Source organism: Strix aluco, chromosome 8 (genome assembly GCF_031877795.1).
Source record: "Strix aluco isolate bStrAlu1 chromosome 8, bStrAlu1.hap1, whole genome shotgun sequence".
NCBI classification, from domain to species: domain Eukaryota; kingdom Metazoa; phylum Chordata; class Aves; order Strigiformes; family Strigidae; genus Strix; species Strix aluco.
This window is the reverse complement of record NC_133938.1, coordinates 2,158,716-2,174,581: the sequence shown is the minus strand read 5'-3', so window position 1 is coordinate 2,174,581 and position 15,866 is coordinate 2,158,716. Positions and strand designations below refer to the sequence as shown.

Genomic DNA, 15,866 nt, shown 5'->3' with positions numbered 1-15,866 from the left:
CTGGAAGGAAAGGTCATCTCTCCTGGTATAAATACCATCAACTTCTGGTTTTCCTAAGGCTTGTCAAGACTTCTGCCATCTCATCCCAATCTGTTCAGCTGTGAAAAGATTTGATTTTTGTCTCAGTGAGCTTTAGTGTGGGCTATAGTGTCTCTTCAGATGAAGCTTTCTGTGATTTATAAATAGCCTGTATCTGAAGTGTGAATGAATCTCAAACCCTAAGTGAAGAGGAAATAAAATTACTGCGGTTTATTTCTTTTTTCTAAACCAATGCAAGGTTGCCAAGTTTAATGAATGCTTCTGGGACAAGCCACTGTCCTTGGAAATGGCAAGTCCCTCCAGCACGGCTCTGCTTCCCCCAAATGCCTGGTCCCTTTTAGTGACGTGCATTTCTGGATGCTTTTTGCACTGTGACCAGGGAGTTTCTGGCTGTTAGCATTCAAGGGTTAGAAACTGCAGTCACTTGCTTTGGGAAGCACCAAAAAAAAGCCAAAAAGAGGAAAAAGCAAAAATTAAACCCAACAGCAACAAAGAAAAAAAATAATCAAAATTTAGCAAAAAAGGGGAGTGGGGAGTTTTGGAGACTGGCAATTATTTGCCAAATAAGTGGATAATTTTGATTGTAGGAGGAAAAACAATGCCAGAACTATTTCTTACCAAAAAGCTAATATTGGTTTTGCAAAGCGATGGCCTCAGCAGTTTGGTGCACATGCATGTGTACATATATAACGTAGGAGACAACATTATTTTGGGAGGAGGGAAGAAATAGTGCAACACTTCAAAAATGGTATAGGGGGAGCACTGTGAGTTTATTTAAAGGGCCGAGTCTATATTTGGTGTATTCTCCTTCCCTTGTGGCTTTTATTTCTGCATCCCTTGCTGGCAGCAGGCCCCTGTCAGGGGGGTTGCTGCTCCGGGCTCCGCGGGGCACTCGCCCGTCCCGGTGTGTAGCTGGTGGCTCTGGCACAGCTGTGGCAGAGGTGGGAGTAGCTGCTCATTGATTCCGTACTGCAGTCAGCGGTGTAGGAATTTCAGAGAATCTAGCCAAAAATTATAAAGCGACTTTGTCTCTAGCTATATATAAAGATCTATTAGGAAATTATCGAATGGTTATGCTCAGCTCCTAGCAGTCCAAAGTTCCTTGGTTATTTTTATTCTTACTGATGAAATACTTGAATAGTTTTGCACCAGTGTACGAGGATTAGGCTGATGTGGTCAGCAGTTCTTCTGCACCTCACACTTTCCAGGAAGACAAAACCCCACAAAACATGCATTTTGCTAGATACGGTTTTGTGTCTCCTCCTCTCCGTGGTGTTTTTCCTACGGAGGTTGGGGGCGGTTTCACTGGTGGTTAGGAAGGATCTAGCCCCTGGTGAGCACACCTGTGTGTGTCAGCGTGGTGTGGTCTGGATCCTGCCCTTTGGGTGCTGGGTTGGGACACTCCATGCTGTGCTTTGGGGAAATCCCTGTCCCCAGCCACCACCGGCAGAGCACAGCCCAGAGCTGGAGCCGGTATCTCCCTGCAAAGTCATGCAGATGTGATCCGCTCACCCCAAAGGGCTCGGGGACAAGCCCTGGGCCAGGCTGGACAGAAGGAACCGTGCTGCTTCCCCATGTCGGGATCCAAAATCGGGCTTATGGAGGAAAAGGGCACAGGTGTGGAGGTGAGCGGTGCCACGGCCGGGCGCTCCTCGGCACACCGGATCCCGGTCTGGGAAAGCACCAGTGCCCTGGGCAGGAGCTGGCTGAAGGAGTTTTGCACCCATGGGATTTTCATGCTTTGCTGTCTGGGTCCTTGCCCTTGTCCTGGGCTCATCTCCTCTGCAAAGCCCAGCTCTAGCATCCCTTCCCTCCTGAGCATCGGCCTCTCCTGGGGGAGAGCAACAAGATGGGAGATGCCATGTCTGTAGGCTCTGTCCTCTCCATCCTTGGGGGTGTGAATTATGGTGCCTTGACTCGAAGGCAAGAATAAAACTGGAGACGCTGTTGTAAACGGGTGTCAGGTGCATCCTCTGGAGCTTAGGTCTCATTTCTTGAGAAGAAGGGGGAAGGTGGGTGTAGAACCGGCCCGTGCCATGAACTGTGCCAACAGCAGCCCGGCATCTTCAGACGTCCCACCCTCTTCCCTGCTCGTTCCTCTGGGCAGCTCCTGCCCGCTTTGCTCTTTGCACTGTGGAAACCTCAGCCCCAGGAGCAGGGGATTTGTAGCGGTCACTGGGCAAAGCTGATGAGTAATAGCCTTAAATTTAAACACTTAGGGGTAACATTGTGCTTTTGACTTTTCTCTCATACGAACCCTCCCAAGAAATGAAACAGGCTGGGAAAAGGCCTTTGGCTACAGCTAGCAGGGCCCACTAACAACAAAGCACGTGAATCCTTTCCGTAAGATGGCTCAGATGCAGGTTTTTGTTTCTGTATGCTCTCTCTCACTGCAGTCCTCTGTCTGAATGAACGACATCCTGGCTGGATGCGTGCACAACTCTGCTTTGCTGTGTGTTTAACAGTTATACACCTGACGCTTCTGGTCATGATATGACTCTTTTATTTCTGTATTATCCCTTTATAGAAATTATCTTATATTCTCATTTTCTTTTTTTATTTTTCCTGCATTCTTTTAGAGGAAAAGTCCGGTAAGACATACAGTTTTTTATCTCTTATAATTTTTTTAACACAGTCTTGCATTCTCTTGTTTGCACGGTCCCTGTTTTGCATGTGTCTAGAGCTGAAATGTAAAATGCAAATAACAAATCCTCCTTTTGAAAAGCACGATGTTTATTATTCTCCTTCTCCCTTGATTTAAATTGGAGTATGTTAAAATACAGCTAGGCTGTCTTTGCTTTGAATGTACGTAGTCTGGGGGTATAGTTTGTGTGAAAAGCTGGTGGTTTTGGACAAGATGTATAAGGGTACAGTTTTATCTAGGCACATTTTACACATGTTGTTGCACATCAAAAGGTATGAGAAAGCAGAAAAACCCATCAGTGGCCAATGACCTCTGGTGCCACCACACGCAGCAGTGATGGCTTCCCCGAGAGGACTGGGCTGCAGACTGTTCCAAGCCCAAAATGAGGAAATTCCCCCATTCCACAGGGTTTGGGGTCCCTCTGGGGTCTCTGCAGTCGCTGCTTCGTGCCCCGCCAGCCCCTGGGAGCAGAGTGCTGTGCTCCCAGCAGTGGGTGCTGGGGCTGGGGGGCTGCGTGGAGGAAACCTCCTAGGTGCAGCCGTGCTGGAGGGGTGCGATGGGCTTTGGGGGACTTGGGGTGCTGACCTGTCGCTCTCTGACCAGGTGTCTCTTCTCTCTTCCTTCTCGCTGACCGCAGCGGCGCAGCCCGGTAAGCACCTGCACCCACTGCTTTTGCCCCTCACCCAGCTCAGGGATGGGGGGGTGCTGGCGGGGGCTGAGTTGGTGCTGGGTTTACGTGGCGAGTGCAGGGAAGGGGAGTGGGGTGCCGGTGCCATTAGTCACCCTGTTTTCTAGTCCCAGGTGATGGTGGGACCTCATCCCCTCCAATGATGCAAAGGGCTCCCTGGTGATGGGCACCCTCTATGATTTGACCTGCATCCTTGTGAACCCCCCTGGAGACCTGCCTGTGGTCCTGGGGTACCCCCACTGCTTGTCCCCCTCCCGGGGGGCTCCAACTCCCCTCTCTGCTGTGCTGGTCCAGGGGAGTTTTGGCTTTTGCTGTGTGCAGGCACGTGTGTGTTGTGTGGCAAGAACAAAGATTTTGATTGCTGAAAATTTGGCTTAGATCGATTTGCAGCCATCAAACATGAGGAATTTGGGTTTATGCCATTTCTAACAGGGTGAAGGTGTCGGTAACCCCCATAAGCCCCTGGCAGCCAGGATGGCTGCGAAGGCAGTGCTGCCAGGTGATGGTTTTACGTGGCTCAAAATCCCCTCGGAAGGGTTCTTCTGGCTCCCTGTATGCTGGGAGCAAATGGGATTTCCCAACACACACGTGCAGCTGGGCATATTTCAGCCGCGTACAGTAAATATCACCTTAAATAGGCAATCCCTGCCACATCTGCTGGGCTGCTTTGCTCCTGCTGTGTCCCTCCGTGGGTGACAATTGCTGTGCGTCCGCGTCCCTCTGCATCCTGCTTACCTAGTGTGTTTCTAATTCCAGGGGACGATTAAAAGGAATTTATCCAGTAAGTATGTTCTGTGGCCTTCAAGAACAGTAATTAGTGTTGGCAGGGTAACGGTGGTGGTGTTTTGGGGAGGGGATAAAAAAAAAAAGAGGGAGTGGGTTTGCTTTGCTTTAAAGCAATCCTGGCAGAAATGATGGCACCCAAATGTCTTCCTTAAAGAAGATTATATGGGACATCCTTGGGTACCCTATAGAAACAGCGCAGCTCCCTAGTCTTGTTCTCTACAGAAATAAAATCTGAATTAAACCCCAGACTTCTTCCTGCCAGCATCTCCATAGGAGGGGTGGGATGGGGCATGTGCTGTGCCTGGTGGGAGCCCCGTTACCGACACGGGGTGCGGGTGGGAGATCAGTTCTAACCCCTCACTGTTGCAGGTGAGGAGATCGCGCGGCCCCGGCGCTCCACGCCGACGCCGGACCCCACCAGGTCAGTACAGAGGCTGTTGGTACAATTATCCAACACGGGCACATCATCCTGTTGAGGTTTTTAAACGTTTCGGTGGGCAGTTGTGCATTTGAACTGTTGCTCAAAGGGAAGCATCTGTTTTCACCTCCAGATTTTGATCCTTTTCCATGTATACCTGGATAGGTCAAACCCAGAATAACGCAGCAAATTCCCTGGGTGTTTACTGCTGTTTGAATATTGCCAACCCATCATCTAGCTGAGCTGCCCTCATTTGGCTCATCAAAGACACCGCTGTAGAAACATCCCTTTTATAACTTGTTCGGCTGTCTCCTGGGCCTAAAATTTGTGTTTGGTGTTTAAAGAAGCTGAGGAAGCGCTCCGTGCTGCAGGACACGGGAGGCACGGGGAGCTTTGGGTCCTGTGTGAGGAAATGAGAAACAAGGGGAGGTGCCCAGGCGGCATCAGTGGATCCCCCTGAGCATGGCCGAACAAAACCGTGCTGAACTGAGGCGCTGATGGTGGTGGCACCCCTGGTTTCAGATGCACGGCATCTATCCACGCTCTCCCACAAGAGCAGCAGGAACTGGGGTTGTTTAGTTTGGAGAAGCGGAGGCTGAGGGGGGACATCATCGCCCTCTACAACTCCCTGAAAGGAGGGTGCAGAGAGGGGGGATGAGTCTCTTGAGCCAAGGAACAAGCGCCAGGACAAGAGGGAATGGCCTCAAGCTGCGCCAGGGCAGGGTCAGACTGGCTCTTAGGAAGTATTTCTTTGCAGAAGGGGTTGTTGGGCGTTGGAATGGGCTGCCCAGGGCAGGGGGGGAGTCCCCATCCCTGGAGGGGTTGAAGAGTCGGGTTGACCCAGCGCTGAGGGATCTGGTGGAGTTGGGAACGGTCAGGGTGAGGTTCATGGTTGGACTGGAGGATCTTCAAGCTCTTTTCCAACTGAGATGATTCTGGGATTCTGTGACATCTGCTGCTGGAAGCCTCCTCAAGCCTGATCGATTGGGAGAACTGGCAAGCGTGTGCTGTGGGCGTATATTGATTTAGGAAAGCACTCAGGCTAGTTGCTACGGAGTGAGGCCAAATCTCACCAGGAGCATGCCCTGTGCAGCTGCAAGGTCTTACTCAAGGTGCATTGGACTCAAGCATGGTCCAGACCCTTGACTTTTTTTTTTTTTCCCCATGGAGTCTGGAGTAGCTCTGACTAATCCTAAAGCAATCCCCAGTGCCCCAGCAGCTGCTTGGGCACTACTGGGTTTGCACCATCATGATACCGCTCTCCTTTCCTTTTTCTCTGCCCAAAAACCTGTGTTTTGCCAGGTGCCTGTTAATTTAGAACATACCACACCCCACCCACCCCCACCCCCCCAAAAAAATACGTATATTTGACTCCTCTGGGCTTGTTTCATCCCACAGCAAGAAAGCCGGGGAGGACACCGCTGCGCTGGCCCCGCTCTTTGGGCCCCCGCTGGAGTCGGCGTTTGAGGAGCAGAAGCTGGACGGTGGGTCGGGGGACGCGGGTGGCATCTCCTGGCAGTGAGCCCTGGCCGTGCCCTGGGGACGGCCCACGGCACCCAGCTCTGCCAGCAAGAAGGGTAGCCCTGGCAATTCAGCCCTCCTCTTAACAGAGGGGAAAAAAATAAAATTAAAGCGGATGGTGAAGGGTGGGTGGCTGGTTATAGGCAGTGCAGGGATGGGGTCTATATGGATTATACAGGAACAGAGCAAGTGTTTAAGCCAGTTAAATAATTATGTGGTCTTGGGACAGATCCTGAAAGAGAACAGCTAACAATTATTAAAAATAGTGACTTTCAAATGAAACCCCTCTGTTGCTGTCCCTCAAAGGGGTGCGTGTTTAGCAGCGGCGCTCATTAGCTTCCGACATCATTAGCTTCCGACGCTACAGCAGCGTTTCAGCATCACACTAATTTAATTGCAGGAAGATATAACAGAGCTGTCTGGCAGTGCTTTACAGCTCCCTGTGCCAGTGAGGATGTCACACCAATAATGTAATTTTTTTCCCCAGAAACAGTGTTCCCCTGGACAGGAGTGTAAGAAAGCTTTGCTGCCCCCCCCAAATCTATTTTTTTTTTTTAACAGCTTTCTCGAAGTGCAGCGATCTTGCAAGGCTTGTTCTCCCCAAAGAAAAACCCCATTCACTGCTGGAGCGGTTTGTTCCTGGAGAGGTCTCCTCCTCCCGGCTCCACTCGGCTATCGCGAAATGGCTGCTGCCACTTGTAGCCTAGTTATGCCTTGTAATTAATGACTCTGGTTAATTCCTTTCATCAAAACTATGACTGCGTGCAGTTCTCTACACATAGCCCCCCAAAAAATGCAAAAAGTTTAAATGATACAGAAGAGGGTTTTTCCCCCTGCAACCTCTGTCAATATAATTGGATCTTTTCATTTTAATACCTCTTTTTTCTGCATATCCTAAAATTCCAGATGATTTTTGCAATTAATGCAATGTTTCACTTAATGGAATAAGCCTCCAAATACATAAATGGCATTGTTTTGTTTGTCAAGCGGCATGAGTGTCAAACTAATTGCATGTCCTGTTTTAAAAATCAAGCAAGCTTGTAATTATCTAACATTATGGAAAAACCCCTGTCTTTAATTAATGAGAGGTTTCTGTCACTATTTAGTTTCCTCTTTTTATAAACCTCAGATGAGCACGTCTCATCTGTGTGTTTTGCTATTTGTAAAAAGGACAGTAGGTGTTATCACTGCCTTTGCATGTGTATTTATTTATTTTTGATTTTTTTCAGCTACTCTGGATCAGCCAGAGATATGGGGTTCAGTCCAGCCCGTCAACACAAGCGTAGAGTCCCCAAAGCTACCGAGACCTTTTCCAACTGGAAGTAAGTGACTGTGCAGGTTGTCAACTGAAAATAAATTAATATAGAGAGAAATCAGATCTCTTACTTTTCCTCATCCAGAGTCCTTGGAGGGTTTTGCTTCCCCTGGCTTGCCTCCAGTGCACCAGGGTGGAGGAATGTCGGGGGTCTGGGAGAGGATGATGGTATCCAGGATGGGAGAGACGGTGCGCATCCTCCCCGGCCAGGGGAACTGCAGCTTTTCCTCCTCCCCAGCTGCAATGTCATGCTTTCCTTGTTCCCCTGCCCCTTTTTCCCCCTCGCTAGCCCTTAGCACAACCAATTTCACACCAAACCTACCCCCAGGCCTGGTGCTGCTGGCTGGCTGGTGTCGATGTGCCAAGGTCAAGGCAACTTCTGGCCACATCATGATCTTGCAACACTCCTGATTGAAACGGTTGCTTAATGGAGCCAAGCTGCTTCCAGAGCAGCCACGGTGCCTCCCGGGCTGCTCCTCTGTTCGATTCGGAAGTTATTTACATCTGCTTTGCAAAAATGCCCCTGTAAAGCTGGGTTAATTAGCCACGGCGTTCCTCTTCTGTACATGCATCCCGGATCCGTGCAGGATGGCCACATGAGAAATGTGGAGGCAGATACATGCCTCAGAGGCTACAGGTTTTAATTAAAATGGTAATTCAGGTTTTTAAAACATGACTACAAGCTAAGATTTAAAAATAATAAAAAAAACCCACACAAAAAACCCCTAAGACCTAACAAAAAAGTCACCAGCGATTGCTTGCTGCTCAGTGATACACCAAGGAAAATTTTTCACAAAGGGAACAACCCGATATTGGAATAATCTCCCCAGAGAAGTTGTGGATGTCCTAACATCAGACACTTTTAAGCTTCAGCTGGTCAAGGTGCTGGGCCATCTTGTCTAGTCCCTGCTTTTGCCAGAAATGTTGGTCCAGATGATCCTTGATGTCCCTTCCACCCAGGAATTCCGTGATGCTCTTGCTCACCCAGCAATCATCCCAGGGCTGGTGCTGCTGCCCGCTCTGCACCTCGGCAGCACTGCCGGCCCCCCCTTTTCCCAGCAAACTGTGCCTGTTTCCTAACACACCACAGCTGAAATTTTTCTCCTCTCTTTGCTCTGTTTTGCAGCACCTCCGCCGCTCCCACCGAAAAACATCCCGGCCACGCCGCCACGCACCGGCTCTCCTCTGACGGTGGGAATAGGTAAGAGCTCAGCACCGCGCTCTGCACACATGCGGTTGCCCAGCCCCAGCAGCCTGGTGTGGAACCTGGGGGGGGCAGGGGGGGGGTCGGGTCCCGTGGTTGCATTTCGGACATGGATTTGGCCCTTGTGCATCCTCTTCCCTGTGCATCCGCAGCGCTTCAGCAGATGCTGAAGTCACAGCGATGCTCTAGAAGCCGTGCAAAGAGGCTTTTGAGTCCTGAGCCAGTGTTGGCCTGGTGAAATTAATGCGCTCTCCTCCCGCCACCTTTGGGGTGGGTCACTTCTAGAAAAGAAATGCAACATTAGCCTCAAAGTCCTGCTCAAAATTGGGAATAAATGGAGCACTGTTGCCACCCGGAGCAGCACTGCACAGGGTATGCTTATGAAATAACAGGGTGGCTGCCTGTGTCAGGGAAGCTGCTCCTGCCCCCCCAGATTCCTACTGCTGGCAGGGAAGGTGGGAAAACCCCCCCAGTCCCCAGCACGGGGATGGAGAGGGACAGGGGGGAGAGAATGAAACAGTAGCTGAAATAGAGGATGGCCTGAAGGAAGGGATTGAGAGATGTTGAATGCAGCTAGAGGACATAAAGTGCTTATAAGCCTATAATTCATGTTGCTGTCTGTTGGGGGTGCAGGTTTTGAGGAAGGAAGGGTACTGTATGGGCACAGACACATGCAGAGCACCTTGGGGTGTTGTTACCATCTCCATGAAGAAATCCCCTTCTCTATCCATTGATATTTCATTCACGCTCCCATATCTTGATTTTTTTTCTATTCACCCAAGCAGCCAGACAGGCTGAGTGTCCACCCACATACATAGATTCATCAACATGAGCGAACGCGATGCCCAGCCACGTGTGATGGTTTATTTGCTGGCTTGCTGCACGCTTCAGCCTGTGCATCAATTAAAAAAAAGCGAGCGGCAGAGGTCTATTTTTTCCCGTTTTAGCAAAACTATATTTTATCCCCTAAACGTAGAACAGATGGCTCCCCTAGACGCAGGATCAGGGGCGGGATGCTGACGTAAGGAGCCCAGAGGACACGTTAGTTTTAGCCGGATGCATGTGGCTGTAGCAGGGGCCATGGGCTCCCGTGCTACCCTGGTGCTGTGGCCACTTGCTGCCCTGGTCCTCGCCCCATCCCTCCGCTCAGTCTGTGCCGAACGAGGCACTGGGCAGCATTCCTGGCACCAGAGATGCCTCATCCCCAGGCTCCAGCCCTCGGGGAAGAGAAATGCAAGAAAACAGGGCACGGAAGGAAGGCGGGAGGATCTCCCTCTTCTGGATGTGTAACGCTTTGCTGATGAATCCCGTCTCTGTGTTGGTTGTGAAGTCAGATATGAATGTTGTGTGGTAGCTCAGTTAGTGAGCAGAGCCGTAAAATACCCTTATCTGCTGCTGCTTGCATCTGAAATACATACACCCTGTCTGCTTCCCTCTGCTGCATGCCCAGCACCCGTTCTCGAGAGTGTCAAGCCAGCATGTTTAAATATATATATTTATGTGTTTATAAATATATATAGTGGAGTGCGCAGCTGAGCATGTAAGTTTAAGATCTGATAATTCAGAGTGATGACAATGACGCAGTGATGTTATTTAGACGATACATAACAAAGGCTGAGCTCCAGCTGTAAATTTTGGGAGGGTGTGGGACCGTTGAGCGCGAAGTGACGGAGGAGGCGGGCTCAGCTCGCGGTGCATGCGCGCGCTCAGGCCGTGTCTGTCCTTCAATCCCGTGTGGTTCATTGTATAATGAACGTGACGTAGAAACTTTCTGGCACATGAATTATATTCCCCGGCAGCTTATAAGAAAAACGTGCTTTTAAAGCATCTCCTCTAGCAAGTAGCTGATGTAGAGCCCCATAGAGAATGGTGTGACTGCAGCTTTCTCTCGGTTATTGCTAAGTGTAAAATAAACTACTTTGACCACAGGAGGGGACCAGACAGCAGCAGAGCTCAAAAGTGACAAACTTCCGTCCATCAATGACTTGGACAGCATTTTTGGCCCTGTGCTATCCCCCAAGTCTACTGCTGTTAATGCAGAAGACAAGTGGGTCAATTTTTCTGATCAATCCCCGGAAAATGCGACTCCGGAGTTGACGCCCCGGGAAAAAGCGGGGTCCCCGCCGGCGGCAGCGGGCAGCCTGGCCGATGCTCCAGCGGCCGAGCCCTCCCGCCCGCTCCCCTCGCCGCTCCACCTGGAAGAGGTTCCCAAGAAGGTTTCTGAGCAGCCCCACCTTAAGGATGATAACTTGGAGCCGGTCGCCTCTCCCAAAGATTTTGGCTCGGGACAAAGAGCGACCCCGCCTCCCCCTCCGCCGCCCACATACCGGACGGTGGTCTCCTCACCCGGACCGGGCGCCAGCAGCGGCACGGGAAGCACCAGCGGTACGTCCCGCGGCGTTGGGTGTGCTTTGGTGTGGCCGTGACCGCATCCGCCGTCCCCTCCCGCCTGGTTGTGCCTGTGCCCGGCGCCCGCCTTCCCACCCGGCCGTCTTGTGCTTCCACGTCCAGCGTCTGCCCTCAGCCTCCTGTGTCCTCTCCCCTCCCTGCTCCTTGCTGCGTGTCTGACGGTCGGATGGGTCTGACGCCCTCTCCCCAAAGCTCCCGCGAGCCGCCCTTCCCACGTCTGCTACGCGCATAACCCCTCAATGCAAAATTTGGCACAGGATTGCCGTTGCTGTGGCTCCGTCCTCAGTAGGCTTCAGAGTGAATATAGGTGGAAGCATTTCAGGCAAATAATCTGAACAAGCCTCAGCACCAGGGGGCTTTAAATCTGTCACAGACAGACAGATCACTGCAAAAAGTCACCCTAGGGCTGCTGAGAACAAATAACTCTGAACAGCTGAAGGGCACTTGGTCCCTCTTGGCTGTGGGAGCGTTGGGCTGGAGAAACATCTTCCAGCGTGAACCTCTCTCAAGGGCAGAACCGGATTGGTGTGTCTGGCTGCCTGGCTTCACCTGCTTAATTATAAATGTCTGTGTGCCCATTAGGGCAAACGAGCTCACAAAGGTGCAATGTGATCGTGTTATATTAGAGGCTGACCCCAGGGCGCTTACTGTACCTATGCAGCCATGATGTGCAAATCCCCTCCCCACCAGCCACTGTCCTGCAGCCACGAGGAATTATTTTTGAGAGGATTAATCCCACAGAGCCCTGCAGGCACCTCTGCCCACGCAGGCAGGGGTGGGTGATGATGGGGGAACGTTGGGGGTCTGTGTCCCCAGTCCTGTACCCATTGTCCTCAGCCTTCTGGGAGCTTGAAAGCTGTGTCACTCCCTCTGGGGGGATGTGGGGGGCTGCTGGGGGTGTCCCCCCGAGCGTGGCTGTTGCTGTGAGTGTGGCTTTGCTTCCGTGGTGGTGGCTTTTCTGTGCCGGCTTGGTGAGGCGGCTGGGGGGTGTGGGGGGGATCCGCACAGGGCCTGCAGCTGCCAGTGGCACTGGTCGGAGCTGGGACTTCCCTGGGAGATTGGCAGCAGGAAACAGCAAGTTTCTTCCTACGTTGTTCTCCACCCCGATGCCAACTGAGCAGCTGCCTTGCGCGAGCGGAGAGCTGCAGGACGGGGACATTCAGGTTGCTCTGTACGTGGGGATGGATGGGGAATCCCCACTCGGCGAGGCAGCGCTTTGGGAAGATCCACGTCTCTTCCCCAGAAATTATCTCCTGTCTCAGCCCGCTGACACCTCAGCCTTACCCGGGACAGCGAGCTGTGAAAAATACAGGGCGTTGAAATACGCACACAAACATTGCGCAGATCTTCAGAAAGCTGCATCCTGTGCCAGCTGGTCTGGGTGCACAGGGAGGATTCGGCACTCTCCACCTTTCCAAGGCTTCCGTTGCTGCATCTGTCTCCAACAGTGTCCAGCTTTTGGATCCGTGGAGCAGAGCCATCCCAGGACACCCTCCTGCCTTTGCATCCCATGGGAGTCCAGGCAGGGGTGTGGACCAGCATCCCAGCAGGCTTCTGATTTCGTGCTGATTTACAACATGCTGCCACAGTTTCTTGTAGAAGATGTATAGAGGTGCATTGGTCTCCCAGGGACCTTAAATACTTGAGGAATAAACCTCCCTGGATGAGAGCTGATGTCTGGCAGGGCTTCAGCTAGCTGGTGGCTGCTCCTGAGCTGGGACTAAGTACACCCTCAAGGTCTCCGTCTTGTGATACACTTTCAGTCCTGCTAGGTTAGTTTCCCTGAATGATTCCTATTTTGTCAGACTTTTATTGGGATAAGGAAGGAAAAATTCAAGCTTTGGTTCCCAAATTAGGCTTCTGAATAAAAATGCCTTGAATTTTGGAGTTGTGCAAATAAATGGCCAGGATTTACTCTCTTTAAGTCTTAGCCTTCTGTCGTTTACTGCTCCCTCTTATCTCTATAGATCTAGCTTTGATATTTCCGTAGTCTGAGCTATTGCCCAAAAAACTTAGTAAACTGACGCTTGTAAGCAGAAAAAATAAAGCTGAAGACATCATCTTATTGTCAGTCTGAGCAAAACGTGCCACTCTGCAGATTGTAACGTGCTGCCATGTGCCACGGAGGCTGGTAGAAAACGCCAGCTTAGCCATCCTGCAAAAAGGGGGCTGTGTCCCCCCACGCTCCTCCTGCCCCTCTTGTGCAATCTCCGACCGCTCTGCACAGCACCGGTTATATTGCTGAACTTACCCCAGAAGGAATTTCTGTACGTGGAGCCAAACAGCTTGCTGGCTATCCTCTTAAACATCTGTTAAAATTTCTGTTTGATTGCAAAAAGTTGCCCTTCGCAGCGAGGCAGCAGCCACTGGGGGCCATGTGAACTCTGACAGCAGCACCCTCTTGTTCTCTGAAACTTTTCTGGAAGGCTGGGAAACACATTATGCTCCCAACAAATCTGATAATCTTACTCTTCCACCCTTCCTCTTCTTTGCTCAGACAAAGCTTTGTCCCTCTTGCCAGGACCCCTCGTTCCTGTGGTGAGGGGCCAACCCCCCTCACCGGGAGCTGTGGCACCAGCATCAGCTGCTGCAGGGGTTAAGCATCGTTTTTTTTCCTGCCTACATCTGAAAAAAGCTGTAAGACTCCTCTGATAACAATTTTATGCAGCGCTCCTGGCTAAGGGAGCCCCAAAATCTTTTTCTCCCCTGCAAAACTGCTGGTGTGAAGCAACAGTCAAGGGGAGCTTGCGCAGGGTGTGCGTGGGCATTCACGCTAGCTCCCAGGCGAGAAACCTTTGCTTCAAGATTGGGTATGGGTGGGCACGTGGGTCTGGGGGTGGGTAGCCATGGGGGCCAGCCTGAGATGGGCTCACGGCTCCTGTTTTGTTGCAGGTTCCTCATCCCCGGCTCGCCCCGGCACGCCACTGGCTGCCTGCAGCACCCCCCCACCGCCGCCACCTCGGCCCCCCTCCCGGCCCAAGCTGCCCCCCGGCAAACCCGCTGTCGCCGATGTGGTACGTTCACAAGCAGGAGCGTGGGGTGCACGGGGTGGGTGCATGCACCGGGCGGGGGGGGTGACGGGTCTGTGTTTGCAGCCCGTTGAGATGGATTAACGGAGCGGAGCAAGAGATTCAGGGCAAGTAACCAGCGGGCGGTGCCTGGGCTGGTTGGAGTTTTCTAAAATTTGTTCATCAAGATAAATTACGTGTGGAAAAACAGCCTGTGAACACCTCCTCTGGCCCGGCGAGGCCAACGTGGGCGAGCGGTGGGTTGTGGTTATGGTAAAGGCAGAAAATGGGTGTGAAAAGGGGCTGTGCCTGCCCACCCTGGTGAGGCAGTATGGGTCTGGGCAAGCTTTGGTGGAGCTCCCCACCACCGTACCACGCCGGCTGGGCCTCCGGGTCCTGCCCCGCCACCCCGGGCTGCTTCAGGTAAGTGTAGAGAATTTTTGGATCAATGTTATGAATATAAAATTATCCCCGAAGGATCTCTAAGGACCCAACGAGTGGCTCCCCGGTGAGCTGGCACGTGGTGGGCACTGGCACCGCTCCCTTGCCGATGCCGAGTGCATTAAATCCATCCCATGGCCCCTGGAGCTCCCGTCCTCGCTGCAGACGGGGACTTCAAACACCCAGACCCAGAAGATGGTGGAAATCATCTGCCATTTTTCTAAGTCGAGACTAAAATGCTATCGACACTAAAAAAACTAAAGTTGTTTAGTTTTGGCCTAACCCAGCGGGGCTGCCTCGGGACCTGGGGTACAGAGAGTTACGGCTTCAGGCAAAAGCTTCTGTTTGATGCAAATGTCGCTGTGCATATTTTCTTTAACCTTTTGTTGTTTTATGTTTTTCTACAGTCCAGGCCTTTTAGCCCTCCTATTCACTCATCCAGCCCTCCTCCGATAGCACCTTTAGCCCGTGCTGAAAGTACTTCTTCCATATCTTCCACCAATTCCCTGAGTGCAGCCACCACTCCCACTGTCGGTAAAAGCATACAGCACTGCTGTTCTTTCACCTTTCCTACCTCTTAAAAGATTCCTGAAACCTTTTCATTTGCTAGATGGTTCTCTTGGTTCACATTCATTAATTTTCATCAGGTTTTTAAATGCAAAAAGGGATCTGAGGGGGGTGTGACGGATCATGAACGTGATGCTGCTAGGGAAGCTGTCTTTGTCGCAGCTCTAAATGTTGTGAAAAAGTGAATGTTTGGTGAAGGTAGAGGTTATCGCTAAGTAGAATATAATGTAAAATGTGCTTGTGGTCTGTAAATTTGGTCAAAATAAGCTTTTTTTTTTTTTTTTTGTGGGGGATGCTTGTACCTGGAGGGGAGGGGGGCTGGAAGCCAGACCTTGGGATCCGGGAGACAACTACCATTAAATCTCTTTGAATGTCTTAAATTTGTACTTCCCCTTGAAGTGGTAGAGGGAAACAGGGTCTTGGAAAAGGCTCTTCCAAACCATTAGTTTGACACGTCGTAGACGAGAACAGAGTGCTTGCAGTTTTCTTTTGGAGGAATGTCCTGAAAAACATGGGTGTTGCCAAAGCCCCCAGGTGCCCCCCGGGGCCTGAGACAAGAAATGCAAATAAAGTCTGGCTGGCAGCTCCCAGGCTCCATGCGCTGGGTCCCCCCTGCCTCCCTCCTCCGTCCCTGCTGCCAGCGCTCCCTCCTCCTCCTCCTCCTCCATCCCTGCCATCCCATCCTGCTGCCAGCCCTACCACCCCTTGCTTCCCGCAGCTCCATCTTCTACCAGGAACACCTTCCTCCTTTTTTTTCTTTCCTTTCCATGTTTTTTGCGATGAGCACGCCGGGTTTGCGCAACAGGGAAGGGGCTTTGCAGGCCGT

The 15,866-nt window shown here is 51.5% G+C and overlaps 1 protein-coding gene across 1 annotated transcript in view; it reads left to right on the top strand.

The window, feature by feature from the left end:
• The window catches only part of SGIP1 (SH3GL interacting endocytic adaptor 1), a 58,259-nt gene that overhangs the window by 24,991 nt on the left and 17,402 nt on the right, over window positions 1–15,866 (top strand). Inside the window, exons 8-17 of the mRNA XM_074831795.1 lie at window positions 2,619–2,630; window positions 3,321–3,332; window positions 4,128–4,152; window positions 4,527–4,578; window positions 5,974–6,059; window positions 7,326–7,418; window positions 8,538–8,612; window positions 10,545–11,000; window positions 13,917–14,038; window positions 14,881–15,007. Of these exons, the coding sequence (XP_074687896.1) occupies window positions 2,619–2,630; window positions 3,321–3,332; window positions 4,128–4,152; window positions 4,527–4,578; window positions 5,974–6,059; window positions 7,326–7,418; window positions 8,538–8,612; window positions 10,545–11,000; window positions 13,917–14,038; window positions 14,881–15,007 (1,060 nt within the window). The remainder of the gene's footprint in view (window positions 1–2,618; window positions 2,631–3,320; window positions 3,333–4,127; window positions 4,153–4,526; window positions 4,579–5,973; window positions 6,060–7,325; window positions 7,419–8,537; window positions 8,613–10,544; window positions 11,001–13,916; window positions 14,039–14,880; window positions 15,008–15,866) is intronic.